Source organism: Lampris incognitus, chromosome 1, assembly GCF_029633865.1.
Source record: "Lampris incognitus isolate fLamInc1 chromosome 1, fLamInc1.hap2, whole genome shotgun sequence".
In the NCBI taxonomy this organism is placed as follows: Eukaryota; Metazoa; Chordata; class Actinopteri; order Lampriformes; family Lampridae; genus Lampris; species Lampris incognitus.
The window spans coordinates 104,674,908-104,689,570 of record NC_079211.1 but is presented as its reverse complement, the minus strand read 5'-3'; the positions used below and the strand labels follow the sequence as shown (position 1 = coordinate 104,689,570).

Here is a 14,663-nt window from a genome sequence, read left to right as displayed (position 1 = left end):
TCTGCCGCCCTTGTCTAATAAAACCCCACGCTATTTGTTCATGCTAAAGTCTAAAAATAAGTATCGTCCCATTTTTTTTTTTGCATCTCATTTCTCATAGCTTGTGTCTTTCCTGTCCGACAGGTTACGTAGGTAGCTTTTTTTAAACACGTTAGTTGTTTGTTCAGCTAAATATTATATTTATGTACAGTAAAACGTATCACAGAAACACACACGTGCACTGTAGAGCTCTAACTGGCGTGTGCCTCTGTTCAGTTTCTGCTTTAACAGTGATCACTATCCATGCCGACAGTCGAGTGTGAGTCACTTAGATAACGTTTAAAAAAGTAAAAGCTATCCTAGGTCACACGGAGGAGTAAAGGAGGCTGTTCTCAGCCCAAGACAGGACCTAAGTGCATGCTTCATATTTTCTTATGCTGATGGTTAAGACCAGTGGGTAGAGCGTAGCCTACAAAACAGTGTATAAAGTTTGTTATTTTAACACCCCCCCCAACCCCACCCACCTACAAGAAAATCTCACAGCAGTCTTTTTACGGTTGCTCCAGTCCAGATTCCCAATGCTACAAACCCGGTTGTGAACCGGTAAAAACGCTGCATCATCTTTCCTTCTGCGTCAGCTGCGATCAGTGCCATGTTTGCCATCCACGGGGAAAGCGTGCGTTCACAGTCCATCCTACCGGGGGGGGGGGGTGCAGCTGAGGGTCTCCCTTTCGCCAAGAAAGACGTTTCCTTAAGCGCAGCCTTGAAGTCTGTAGGATGGGTGCCGCCCTCTAGCTTGTGCTATGCAAGTTGGGCTGGTTCATGTGCAGGTCCCCAGGAAAAGCAATAATGTCTGCAAACGTCACTTTTTTAAACCGTTGTTTCTTCGTACTTTGGATAGATTTTTTTTTTTTTTTTTTTACACAGCAATTTCACATAGTCAGTAGAGTTCCCTCAGGACGTGGGTCACAGTAAATAGTTGGCTGAAAATCGGATGAAGATCCAGGGTTAGGTGACGACAGAGGCTCCAACAAGGGCCTGGGGATCACACATCATGCAACTGCGCATGTGTTCTTACACTCAACATCGACATAGACACAAGCTCTGGTTTCTAACTGTACACACACACACACACACGCGCGCACACAAACCACATCACCCTGTCGCGCTGCGGGCACGTCATTCTGCATGGGCGCCAGCAGGGGGCAGCATGCCCCTCTCTCTCAGGTGGGAGTGCAGGGTGTGGAAGATGCTGAGCTGCTGCTCCGGCTGCAGAACCAGCAGCTGCTGGAGCACCTTGCTGGGATTGGGTCCTCTGCAACACAACAAGTAGACAATACAGATCATGTAGATACCTCATGGCAGGTGCAGAGCAGGGGACGCCGCATTTTGTATTTACGCCCCAGGTAGATGGAACGCCCTACCTGAGGACCTGAGAGAGGCCCCCATGCTGGACACATTTAAAAGCAGGTTAAAAACCTTACTTTTTAAAACAGTCTACAGCTACGTTTTTGGTGTGTGTGTGTGTGTGTGTTTTGTATATTTTGATATTTGTATATTCTGCACTAACACCTGTTGGTATGCATATTTATTTTCTGTATTTGCACTTGTAAGATTAAGTGGCATTTGTATTGTCATTTTTGTAAAGCACATTGTGTTGCCCTGTGTATGAAATGTGCTGTACAAATAAAGTTCGACTTGACTTGACTTAATACTTACACACTTGTATCCTAACTTAAAGTTGGCTGATTTTCTCTCTTTCATACACTTTGCTCTTTTTTAAGTCAACTTTACTTTATTATGCTTTTATACCTTTCCCTTATTTGTATAAACCTAGTTTACCTTTATTTTATGTTTACGCTCACAGACCTTGTGTTTCATTGCCGGCAACTAGTGTTACTATGATGTATTGTTACTGTTCTGTACAGCAGGGGCTCTCAAACTTTTCATGCTGTGACTCCATGGAGACGCTTTTCAGCCTGGGACCCAACAAATATTTTATGCAAAAAGCGAGAAAATTAACCATCCTCTCTTTGTTGTTCATCACTGCAGTATTCCTGTTTTCAGTGTTCAGTCACGACCTATGAGCGATGTCAACATTAAAACAGACGACGCATCCATCCATCCGTTATCCAAACCCCTTATCCTGCTCTCAGGGTCACAGGGATGCTGGAGCCTATCCCAGCAGTCATTGGGCGGCAGGTGGGGAGACACCGTGGACAGGCCGCCAGTCCACCACAGGGCTGACACACACACACACACACACACACACACACACACACTCATACCTTGGGACAATTTAGTACGGCCAATTCACCTGACCTACATGTCTTTGGACTGTGGGAGGAAACCAGAGCACCCGGAGGAAACCCACACAGACACGGGGAAAACGTAAACACAGAGGACGACACGGGACGACCCCCAAGGTTGGACGACCCCGGGTCTTGAACCCAGGACCTTCTTTGCTGTGAGGCGACCGCACTAACCACTGGGCCACCGTGCCACAGACGAGGCATGTCAACATGAATCAACAACTTAATGATATTTTGGAATACAGTTAAATCTTTGCATTGACTTGAAATGTATGAAACTAAACGTTTTCTTTATTTTAACACGGTAAAAATGTGTTTATTGTGCACAATCCTGTGACCCAGTTTGAAAACCACTGCCGTGCTGGGCTGTCACTGTGCATCTGACCAGCTGAGCAGCCTTCAAGTAGAAATCCAGGGGTGTACTCCAGAACGCGGGTTTAGTGACAAGTCACGAGTTTGTTAACCCTGAGATAAGGGAAACAATGGGTTTTCCGGTCCAGAAAGAGAGGAAATTCAAACTCTGGAATACACCCAGTTCACACAACACTGTCTTGTAAAGTGGAGTGTCTACATCCCCTATATTTCTGAGAGGAGGACGCTGTTGAAATTACGTGCCATCATGGACAATGTCTCCCACCCACTCCATGACATGCTGGTTGGGCACAGGAGCACTTTTAGTAATAGACTCATTCTGCTGAAAAGCACCACAGAGTGCCACAGGAGGTCATTCCTGCCTGTGGCCATCAAACTTTACAACTCCTCCCCAGACTCAGACCATCAGACACTCTGAGTTAATAGTCATTGGACTGGCCCTGTCGGGTTTTGTTTGTGCTGCTTGTTGTGTGCTGCGGTAGTGCAGTATAGATAGGGTGTTATGTGCACCATGCTTGTTGATACATTTTGTTCTTATTTCTATTTCTTATTTATCTTTTATTTCTGTTTGTATCTTGTTAGTTTTTAGTTATTAGAGCGTGAGTGTCTGTAATAGAACTCAGTTTCCCCTCGGGGATGAATAAAGTATTCCGATTCTATATGGTGCACACTTCCTCAAGTTCTCCGTTAATGCAAATAATGGAATTAACCACAGATCATTCCCATCTTATAACTGACCATATGTTCATTTATCATTTAACTGATGTACTTCATAACCGTGTCTCTTTTTGTGAAGCACTTTGTAACAGCTGTTTGGAGAGGTGCTCTGTAAGTAAAATGAATTTTATTGTTAATATTGTCTGCCAGCCTGGATGTAAACCAGCCATGAGTTAAATGCTGATATATTTTGATATATTGATATATATCCAATTTCCCCTTGGGGATGAATAAAGTATTCTGATTCTGATATTTCAGAGGTGGCGAAAAACAACTCCCCAGAATGACTTCTAAAATAATCAAAGAGATGAATTTTAAGATGCTCCCCTTCTGCGAGCATTGGAAAGGGAAATTTAGTTTCTTGCTCTGTTTAACTATAAGATGGATTGGTCATTTTTTATTGTTACGCTCACTCAGATAACTAATAGTAAGTTTATTTTATTTGCACAGCTCATTATCAGAAATTAATTAATTAATTGATATATGAGCGTTTGTTCGGGCCAGGGCGTGCCTTCATATAAAATGCTTGACTAGGCTATAACCCCTTCATGGAGAGTCACTTACACCAGGAAAATATCTCAGCCCATAAGTCCAAGCCTTTTCCCATGGGCAACCCGGGTTCGATTCCAATGTGTACACACTTTTTTGTTTTTACAGAGTAATCTAAGACACTAGTATAATTTATTGTATAAAAATAAAAATGTACCTATTGCAAAAGTGTCACTATAGCAAAGTCTTTTCAAGAGAAAAACGTTCACTGGGAGGACTAAAAACATCCATGTTTTCTTCCAGGTGAGTTTTAATTTCTTTATTAGTTATTTTACATTAATGTATAGAACTGCTCCCATTACGATGTTCTGGAAGCTTCTTGTTGGCAGCACACAGCTGATATAGTTCCATATCTATGATGGTTTATATGAAACATTAAATGAGTTGAAATTACGTCTGTAGACGTACAGACCGAATATCATCCAGTTTTCATCTAGAAGTCAACGTTGAAATCCCGATTGGTGCTCACCGGGCTATTTAGAACATGGGGTAGTGGTGCACTTCAGCCTCTTGTGGCCGAAATGAGTATTACAACAACAAACACTGAAAAAATTATCCTGACCAACAAAAAAAAAAAACACATACCAAAACTTTTGTTTTACCGGTTTTCACAAATTAAAACGAAAGAAAAAAACTGAAAAATTATTCCGGCAAAACTTTTTTTTTATGTTACAAAACATTTTCTTCCACCTGTTTCACAGATGAAAAAAAAATTAAGGAACTTAGATTATCCTGGCAAAACCTTTTTAGAATCTAAGTTAACCAACGTCATTGCTTTTTCTGTTATTATGGTAGAATAGTATTATTCTTTATTTGTCAGAGGTTTTTGTCCAAGATTGCTTTGTATTCTGCAGATCTTTGTTGGTCTTAAAAAAAAGTGCTGTGTTTTTGCTGACGTGTTAAACCTCACAACTTCCCACACCAACTCACCTGATAAAGCTTGCTATGTAGACATGTGTGAAGGTAGCCATCAGGTACTGGCAATCGAAGCGGTCCATGATGCCTCCATGACCAGGGATGGTGTTCGCAAAGTCCTGCAGACCATGAATGAGTTTGTCAAAACAAGAGAAGATAGTTGTTGCTGGCTGCAGGACACGTGACACAATCACTGGGCGATTTCAGTGGGTTTAAAAGAGACAGTCATTCCAAAAACCCAATTTTCCCTGAAGTTTGAAATGGTATTTATTCCAATCAGAATCCAGAAACCACTGTACTAATGGTCTATGGAGGGAAAGAGATGGATAGAGGGCAAGATAAAAACCTGACTGGTTAAAATATGCTGAAAGAGAACAAGAGAGTGAGACACAGACTTTGCAAGAGCAAGACAGGGGCCAGAGAGACAAAGACAGAGCCACTGGTGGAGAGCGAGAGAGAATGAATGAATGAATGAATGAATGGATGAATGAATGAATGAACAAGACCAAAATACAGAATTTGCTTACTTTAATCTTGAAGGCTCTCTTAAAGCCACTTGCGAAGAAGCCTCCAAAGGGTCCGATGAGAGAGGCAAAGGCCGACAGGAAGATACTGTGGATCTGGAAGGGGTACAGGTTGACTGTTTTCTAACAGAGAGGGCAGAAAAACAACATGGAGGGAGCAGATCAACACAGGGGGACCTTTTACAATAATTCTTACCTGCTTAAAATTCCTGCCTGGAGCAATTTTTTATTTAAATATTTATTTTCTATACTCTATAAATTGTCCTTCAAATCGAAGAAAGCAGTAACAGAATGAAACCGAGCCGTACCCATCTCACAACATTCTGGACCACAGTGGGGAGGGTGTACTCCTGCATCACAAAGATCTCGGTGGGCTCACATTCGACGGTAAACCTGTTGGATTCACTGTTGTATCCCACAGGACACACAAAGTACTGGAACTGAGATAGCAGGTAGGCCAGCTGATGTCAAAACACAACACAACAGGGAGGATAAACTAATCAGTCAGTCAATCAATAAGTCAATCAATCAATCAATCAATCAATCACAATTTACTGCAATTTGTTTTACATGAAGAAAATTAAAGAAGACAAAAAGGGGCAAGCATTTATATCTAAACATAGGGTGTGTGTGTGTGTGTGTTCTAAGGTTGAATGACCTTGTTTGGCTAGGGTGCAGCATAGATTAGTATTGATCGTGTATTGATGGGGAATGACAGGGATTGGGGTTGGGGGTGCCATTGTGTCTGTATAAAAAGATCATGTGAACGGCACTTTTTTGCACCGTAATCACAAAGTGGGTAAAAATAGGGGGGAAGATTATCTCCCGTCACCAGCTAAATAAATAAACTTTGACTGTGGTCGGTAAAATCCGTCACCTTTGCAAACCACTCGGACGGACAACCCAGCCATGATTTACAGCTTCCAAATCTTACCGAAAAAAACCTTGTTGAAATTAAAATGAGCCGGTGGGTTTTACTGCTGGAACGAACCAGTTTTCTTTTTCCTCTCCTGGTCTACACATCACTGAATCACTACAACTGAGTTAGGGGCTAATTTTGGAAACTACGGTGGGGGGGATGCTGTCTGGGAAAGGGAGCGTACTTACGATGAAGCCAAAGACCACGGTGGAAAAGAAACCTCCAATGAAGCCTTCCCAGGTCTTCTTGGGAGAGAGCTGTGTGGGGGGTTTGGAAACACACACAGAGGCTGTCTTTGACACAAGGGTGAAGCAGGGTTTCTCCTCACCCACATTTGTGGCACAAAATATAAACGTCTCTTTCTCCTCTTCTCAGTTTATATTGGTCACACAGGTCGTATTTGGATGGTTGCACAATGGCAGCAATTGAAGAAAACCTGGTCTTCATTTTTGCCAGACAGTGCTCTCAAAAACATTATGCAGAATTTTAGTTTCTAAACTGACCGGTTACCAGTGCATGGCATAAAAACTTCAGGAGGACCCAGAAAAAGAGTAAAATCTGATTTTTTCCCCCCTTTTAAACAACTGATCATGTGGATGGAGCCAAAGGGAAGCAGTGGTAAAGCAGATATGTGTTTATAAGACAGGCTTCTACTATGGCTCCATCTGTGTGTTGAATCAAGTCTTCCTCTCTCATATCTACCCTGAGCCTTGGAGTAAAAAAAAAACATCTCTAGAAACTTCACTACTGTACTCTGACATTTTGGGATTCTTACAAATTATTTGTTTTCCTTTTATTCTCAGGGCATTATTGATGTATTTTAGTTTATCCATCCATTATCCAAACCTCTTATACTACTTAGGATCGCAGGGATGCTGGAGCCTATCCCAGCAGTCATTGGGCGACAGGCGGGGAGACACCCTGGACAGGCCATCACAGGGCCGACACACACATTCACACCTAGGGACAATTTAGTACGGCCGAATCACCTGACCTACATGTCTTTTGACTGTGGGGGGAAACCGGAGCACCCGGAGGAAACCCACGCAGACACGGGGAGAACATGCAAACTCCACACAGAGGACGACCCGGGACGACCCCCAAGGTTGGACAACCCCGGGGTTCGAACTCAGGACCTTCTTGCTGTGAGGCAATTGCGCAAACCACTGCGCCACCATGCTGCCCTCATTTTCTATTATCAAAACAAAAAAATGGAAAACCACCCATTTGTTTATTTAAGTTTAAGTTTATGCTGCTGGGAAAACCATTTAAGTCTATGGATGAGTGTGACAGGTTAACATGTTTACTTCGTTGGCCAACCAGGTAATTTTACTTTCCTGTGGAAAGACGTATGACTGCTCTTCTTTATAGCCAAAATATTCATAGTCAACGTTTTAAGTTTGACTTTACAATCAAATCCCTTTCTAACACAGTCCTCTTTCTGGGTTCAAACTCTGAAGTGGCCTCAACACCAAAGTGAAGAGTTCATCTCAGCATTCAGAAATGTACTTGGAGGGAGACTAAATATTTTCCAAAAAAGGAAGTGATGCTGTCAGAGCACCAATACAACCAGACAGCAGGACCTCTAGAGCTGGTAGGGAATTGGTATCTTTCTCAAGGACACTTCAGCAGTGCGCATGCTCGCTAACAAGGCGGGGATTGTACCGGGGTCCTCTGCTAGAATGATGGACTCGCCAACCGCTGGGGCACCTGGTCCCCAAAGTAAGTGCAACTATAAATCTAGTGCGGAACATACGACTTAGCTTGCCTTTATCAATGGAGTTCGTCCAAAGAAGAAGCCGAACAGGTACGCCATGATGTCATTGCAAATCACTATGGAGATGGGGACAATAAACCTGGAAACAAAAGTGTTCAATTAGGCCAGAGTTATTTTCAATTAAATGACCAGGTGAAAGACACAGTTTAATAGTGTTAGGAGGTGATAACAGGAGTGACACATTTCAGTTGTGTTAGGATAACAGGAGTGACACATTTCAGTTGTGTTAGGAGGTGATAACAGGAGTGACACATTTCAATTGTGTTAGGAGGTGATAACAGGAGTGACGCATTTCAACAACAATAATGGTGGTGAGAGGCCAATCATCAGCCAAAAACCACTAAATTATGACAGTGCCTGGTAAGCTTGTTTACTTTGCTAGCTTCTTTGGCAAGTAGCCAACCATGATTTCCAAATCCTGTTCTATTCTAAGAGTATTATTGTGTATGTAAGTGAAAAAGACTAGCAAAATTTGAGATGAACGTGGCACGATACCACAAGCATGTTGGCATAATAATTTGATCAATACTTATTGGCAATATTATGTTGCAAAAAATGTTAAGAGATGAGTGAGAATTCCCTACATATGCTACGTCGTATTTTAAAATCAACTCTTCTTGAGGATTCTGCAGCGCTTCCCATTCTTAAAATGCCCCAGGAAGAGGTTCCCAGCAATCGAACACAGCATCGATGGAAAGCCAAGTGCAGCAGCGTCAGGGATAGCTAGCAGAGGCACGAAGCAGCACCCTCAAAATCTTTTGACTGTGTCTCGCTTACCAGATCATTCCTTCAAACAGGTTCTGAATCACTAGGTGGGACTGAGTTACCACAATCAACAGGGTCACATGGGTCCAGGCAAACTGGAATGACAAACACAAAACACCACGGAGTCACTGCACTGGAATGTAGTTGGACCTGCACACAACAACTGGCTCAAGTCGGAGACAGTGGGGCTGTACATGCAGATACATGGCTGTAACGTCTCATGCAGGATGGGGCGAAAACACTCCTCCCCCCTGGCTCAATGCAAATGTTACACCGCATAGCAGGCTGGCACGGAAAGCTTTGTGACGTTTTTACAGGCACAAGTACCACAGATTGATTTGCCACATTCAAACAAGAGAAATATAAACAGAAACATGATGAAACTGAAGAGAAATGGTTGCAGTCGAGATGAGACTGGGCCTTTTTTCACCAAGTGACACTATAAGATTTGTGACCAAACACAACCAAATTCTGATCGCTTCTAAAAATTTAGACAAGGGGAAAAGATCCTGGAACTCAGTTGGAAGAGCACAGCAATGACACTCAGGGGATAACAGGTTCTCGTCTTACCCATTCCCCCAATAACGCTGCATGAACTAATTTTAAGTAAGCTGCTTTGGATAAATGTGTTTGAAAGTTGGCAGGTATTATGTTAAAAGACACCTGAGAATTCCATGATTCAGGTTTTTTTCCTTGAAACCCTTCTTCAGCAAAATGAGTCTGACATAACTAGGGGGACGCTTGCTCAATTAGGACCCCAGTCTTGCAAGCCTGTCTTAATTCGGGTAAAAACTGACCCAGGTAGGCTGTTGTGTCGTCCATGTCATGAAAGATAGTAATGTGTGTGAAGTACAGATGTAGCCATTGGAGAAGATTTCCATCATGCCTTTATTCTGCATCTCTGTTGCTCTGCTGTTATACAGTAGAGCCCAGTTGGTAGGTATTAACAGTAATGTCCAGTCTCTCTAAATTGCTAGTTAAGAGACTATTGGGGTGACTGTAAAGAAAGCGAACATGCCCCCCCCCCCAAACACTTCCCCCTGGAGAGGAAGCCAGTTCAGTAGTCGTGTGGCACTCATTTTTTTTATTTTGATTACTTTAATGATTACCGTAGGGAAATTAACACTCTGCATTTAACCCATCCTAGCTGTGTAGCTAGGAGCAGCGGGCAGCCGCTATGCAGCGCCCAGGGACCAACTCCAGCTCGTCTTGCCATGCCTTGGTCAGGGGCACAGACAGGAGTATTAGCCCTAACATGCATGTGTTTTTTGATGGTGGGGGAAACCGGAGCACCCGGAGAAAACCCACCACAGACACGGGGAGAAGATGCAAACTCCACACAGAGGACGTCCCAGGACGACCCCCCAAGGTTGGACTACCCCGGGGCTCAAACCCAGGACCTTCTTGCTGTGAGGCGACCGCGCTAAACCACCGCGCCACCGTGCCGCCCATGGAGTTGTGGAGTAAGACGTGGGAATTCTGCAGTGGCTACATCTTTCCGTAGGAACGTCATAGTTTTTCATAATCAGCTCAGAGTGAAGGACACAGAAGTATGACAGCAGTAAAAAAATAAAGGGGTGGGGATGGGGTGGGGGTTGGTGGGACAATTAGTGCTGGGAGAGGGGGAAGGTCAGCGGTTACTTGGGCTGATACACACCATGTAAAACTGCAGGCGATAATGTTTCTTCACTAAACTCAGTACAAACATGCAGAAACCTGTGAAAGAGCAGACAACATGCGGTCAGGTTTGTTTATTTGCTCTCAGCTTGCAGGGAAAAGATTAATATGAAATACATTGAAAACAAATATCACTGACATCAGTTATTATAAACTGGTAGTAGTGACTAGACAAATATCAGCATTTTAGGGTGAAAATTTATCATTGTGAAAACAGCTTTAACTGTGAAGAGCAATGGGAACATTGTTGAAAAAAAATGCTGGAAAAATCCCAAAGAAAAGTTCATGTCATCTTTCGACATTTCTCAACACTTCCCAGGATAGTCACTCATATGTGTCATTGGTTTTGAAATCAGACATATGGATTTGTGCAGAGGGAAATGTGAGCATGGGGCTGCAGTGTCGCATTGAGTTACAGAGCAGTGGGGGGGTGTGTGATGGGGGTTGGAGGGTGGGGGACCCTCCGGGAAGCCATTAATATGGACTGTTCCGGAAGACAGTGTCTCGCTCTGGCACATCACTGGGGGCTTTTAAAGAGAAGCTGACGTTTGCTTGGCTGGACAGGGTCAACTCAAGGACAACATGTCAGCAAAACCCAGGAAGAGGTGCGTTCACATCCTTGGTGCAGACTCTCTAACTAGCATAAGAAAAGCCATAACCGGTATCCGACATTCCCATGTGGCGTCTGAATCACCAACAAAGTGGTTGGAAAGTAGCTGCTAAAACCACATCTGTGACTGCAAATGTTAATCCAATCATTAATGTTCAATTCTGGTTTGATAACTATAATGGTTATTATCATCATCATCATCATCATCATTTAATTATTAATTTTTTTCACAATTAGAAATTATTCAAAATCTGCGGAAGTGAGCAACTGTTCCAGCCCTTGAGCAATGCTCAAACCAAACTCCAAACTCAACATAAAGACGACCATTAGACATAAGAGTAATTTGAAAATAATAAATATACTCTGCAGTCGTAGCGTTACAAGTAATGTGATAGAGGCAAAACAAATTCACAACTGACTAAATATGTGGTATTGTTTTCTTTTTTTTAGAAAATCAGTAATTTGACCAAAAATGGCCAACTTTATCATCATTGAAAAGTCTTAAAATGTTTAAATATCAGCGACAATATTTTCTGCCAGGAGCATTCGTGATACTGTTCAGCCGTCTGCTTACTAAAGGATCGTCCTCGGGTCTGTCACATAAGACCGTTAAAATAGCATTACTAGTGCTTGGGAAATGTGATGCGTATGTGAGGCATGTGGCCTCTATGTGTGTCTGTAGTAGGACATGAGGACTGTGGGGAGCCAGAGAAAAGATGTAGGGAAACCACACAGCTGACAGGAACACCAGAGAGAAAAATGCTCTGCAACAGCCCAACCAGTATTTAAGTCAGTGGGTCACAAAATGAAGAGAGTGGCTCAACTGAAATTTAACAACATTTGGGGGTGTCCGGGTAGCATAGCGGTCAATTCCGTTGCCTACCAACATGGGGATCGCCGGTTCGAGTCCTCGTGTTGCCCCTTGCTTGGTCGGGCGTCCCTACAGACACAATTGGCCATGTCTGCGGGTAGCAAGCCAGATGTGGTTATGTGTCCTAGTCGCTGCAATAGCGCCTCCTCTGGTCGGTTGGGGCGCCTGTTCAGGGGGAACTGCAGGGACCAGCGTGATCCTCCAACGCGCTACGCCCGCCTGGCGAAACTCCTCACTGTCAGGTGAAAAGAAGCGGCTGGCGACTCCGCATGTATCAGAGGAGGCATGTGGTAATCTGCAGCCCTCCCCGGATCGGCAGGGGGGGGTGGAGCAGCGACCGGGACTGCTCAGAAGAGTGGGGTAATTGGCTGGATACAATTGGGAAGAAAAAAGGGGGGGGATCCCCCCCCCAAAAAATAACTATGTTTAATTCAACAGAATTACCTCAATTAAGTGACTATTTTTACTTTGCTCTTCTTACTTTTATCTCTCCACAAAAAGTGTGATTACTGATATAATTTAATACTAAATCAACAATATTCATCACATATGTTGGTTCCTTCAATAAAACTGTTTCATACAGAGCTGGTGGTCTTGTGTGTATCCAGCTAAGGGCTTGTCAGACAAAAAACATGTAAAATTCCCCAACATAGGGAAATCTGAAGCTGCACACACTTGGTTGAACTCTTGTGTCATCTGCGCCCCCGTGGACAAGAGTATCAAACCCACCGCTGCCAACACTGTTTTTACACATGGCACCGAAACACATCTCCTGTAGCTTGATAGAAAACTGATTGTGTTCCTCCAGCACAAAATTCCTCTTCCTGAAACTACCCCGCTTTTTACCCGCCTGGGAGGAGTACAGCTGATGCCACGTGGCTTCTTAGACCACCTTTGCTGGTCTGAGAAATCAGATTACAATCCATGTCAAGTGTCACCTGGGTACACTTACAACAGGATTTTCACAGTGCAAAGTGGATGTTATGCGATTGGCCAGGATGCATTTTAATACGCCTTTTACATGCCAGGTGTCATGAGGACTGAACGATGTAGTTACAGCAGTCCTTCAGCATGCAGGCTGTATCTTGGCACCATTTTAAATTTGATAAGGAGAAAAGGAGACTACTGCATCAGTCGGAGACTACTCCATCAGTAGGAGACTTCCTTGTTGCGTTGTTCCTAGGTTTACATGTGAGTCAATCACTATGAAAACTTAAAAATCACACTCATCTTTGGTTTCACTCACCTGTATCCCCAGTTTAACAAAGCAACACCTTTATCATTTGTCAATAACTCCATTCTGTGACAGCTTGCATTTATATCTCTTTTTTTTGTGGCTTTTTGCCCCCCTTTTCTCCCCCAGTTGTATCCGGCCAATTACCCCACTCTTCTGAGTCGTCCCAGTCGCTGCTCCACCCCCTCTTCCGATCCGGGGGAGGGCTGCAGACTACCACATGCCTCCTCCGAAACATGGAGTCACCAGACGCTTATTTTCACCTGACAGTGAGGAGTTTCACCAGAGAAACGTAGCGCATGGGAGGATCACGCTATTCCCCAGTCCCACACACACCCCCCACCCCGAACAGGTGCCCCGACCGACCAGAGGAGGCGCTAGTGCAGCGACCAGGACACATACCCACATCCGGCTTCCCACCCGCAGACACGGCCAGTTGTGTCTGTAGGGACGCCCAACCCAAGCCGGAGGTAACATGGGGATTCGAATCAGCAATCCCCGTGTTGGTAGGCAACGGAATAGATCGCTACGCTACCCGGACGCCCTTGCAGTTGTGTTTGACTTGAAAGAAAAGTACTATTGTGGATGACTCCATTGCTGCAAAATATGGGAGACGTTCCATTTAAAAACTAAGACTTAAAACTGTCTTTCAAAATAAAGGCCCAATGAGGATAAAATGATACGTGACATTCAAGACTTGACCCACTTTTTCTCTTCTCAGGTGAAATGCTGTTTTCCTCTCAGTTTCCTAATTTGTATTACAACCTGACTCAACCCTTGCTGAAAAAAGAAAACAAAACAAAAATATTGTGGAGTGTTATGTAGGCAAGGTGTTCTTTGTTAGACTTTACACTCCGTATAGTCTTGTGGGGTTCAGACCTACCTGCCAGGTACAGAGTGAAGGAGATGAAACGGTGGTATCGAGCAAGGAACTGTAGTGGCTCCTCCCTCTGCACCAGGGCCCCAAAGTAATCTGCCACCGTTTCACCATAAAAGAAGTAGTTGACGCAAATCAGGAAATACCTGGGGGGAGAAGGATACACAGGCAATTTGTGTTTCTGTTTGACTCGTGTGTGTGAGTGTGTGTGTGTGTGTGTGTGTGTGTGTGTGTGTGTGTGTGTGTGTGTGTGTGTGTGTGTGTGTTAACCAGCATGCCTTCCCTGGTCTGCACTAAGGGTTTGATGTTGGTAGTGTATTTTCCTGCAACAGAAATACTCATATTTTAATCAGTACTACTTTCGCTGTACATGAGAGCAACTCAACTACATCCTCCACACATCTTTGTGACCTGTTCTGTCTTTTCGTATACATGCTCATTAATGCAACATATTGATATGTTTGATTCATTATAATAGGAAATATACAATACAAAAAAAAAATCACAGACGAACGACAATAACAAAAAAAAAGGTGGATCAAACAAAATATTCATTCTCATGAAT

At 43.6% G+C, this 14,663-nt stretch overlaps 1 protein-coding gene across 1 annotated transcript in view; it reads right to left on the bottom strand.

Annotated features, from left to right (window-relative positions):
• The window catches only part of cds1 (CDP-diacylglycerol synthase (phosphatidate cytidylyltransferase) 1), a 60,799-nt gene continuing 46,136 nt past the window's right edge, over nucleotides 1–14,663 (bottom strand). The window contains exons 3-11 of the mRNA XM_056278673.1: nucleotides 14,105–14,244; nucleotides 10,487–10,545; nucleotides 8,842–8,924; nucleotides 8,056–8,143; nucleotides 6,476–6,544; nucleotides 5,677–5,829; nucleotides 5,372–5,491; nucleotides 4,860–4,963; nucleotides 1–1,294 (exon numbers count right to left, since the gene is read on the bottom strand). Of these exons, the coding sequence (XP_056134648.1) occupies nucleotides 1,159–1,294; nucleotides 4,860–4,963; nucleotides 5,372–5,491; nucleotides 5,677–5,829; nucleotides 6,476–6,544; nucleotides 8,056–8,143; nucleotides 8,842–8,924; nucleotides 10,487–10,545; nucleotides 14,105–14,244 (952 nt within the window). The 3' untranslated portion in view covers nucleotides 1–1,158. The remainder of the gene's footprint in view (nucleotides 1,295–4,859; nucleotides 4,964–5,371; nucleotides 5,492–5,676; nucleotides 5,830–6,475; nucleotides 6,545–8,055; nucleotides 8,144–8,841; nucleotides 8,925–10,486; nucleotides 10,546–14,104; nucleotides 14,245–14,663) is intronic.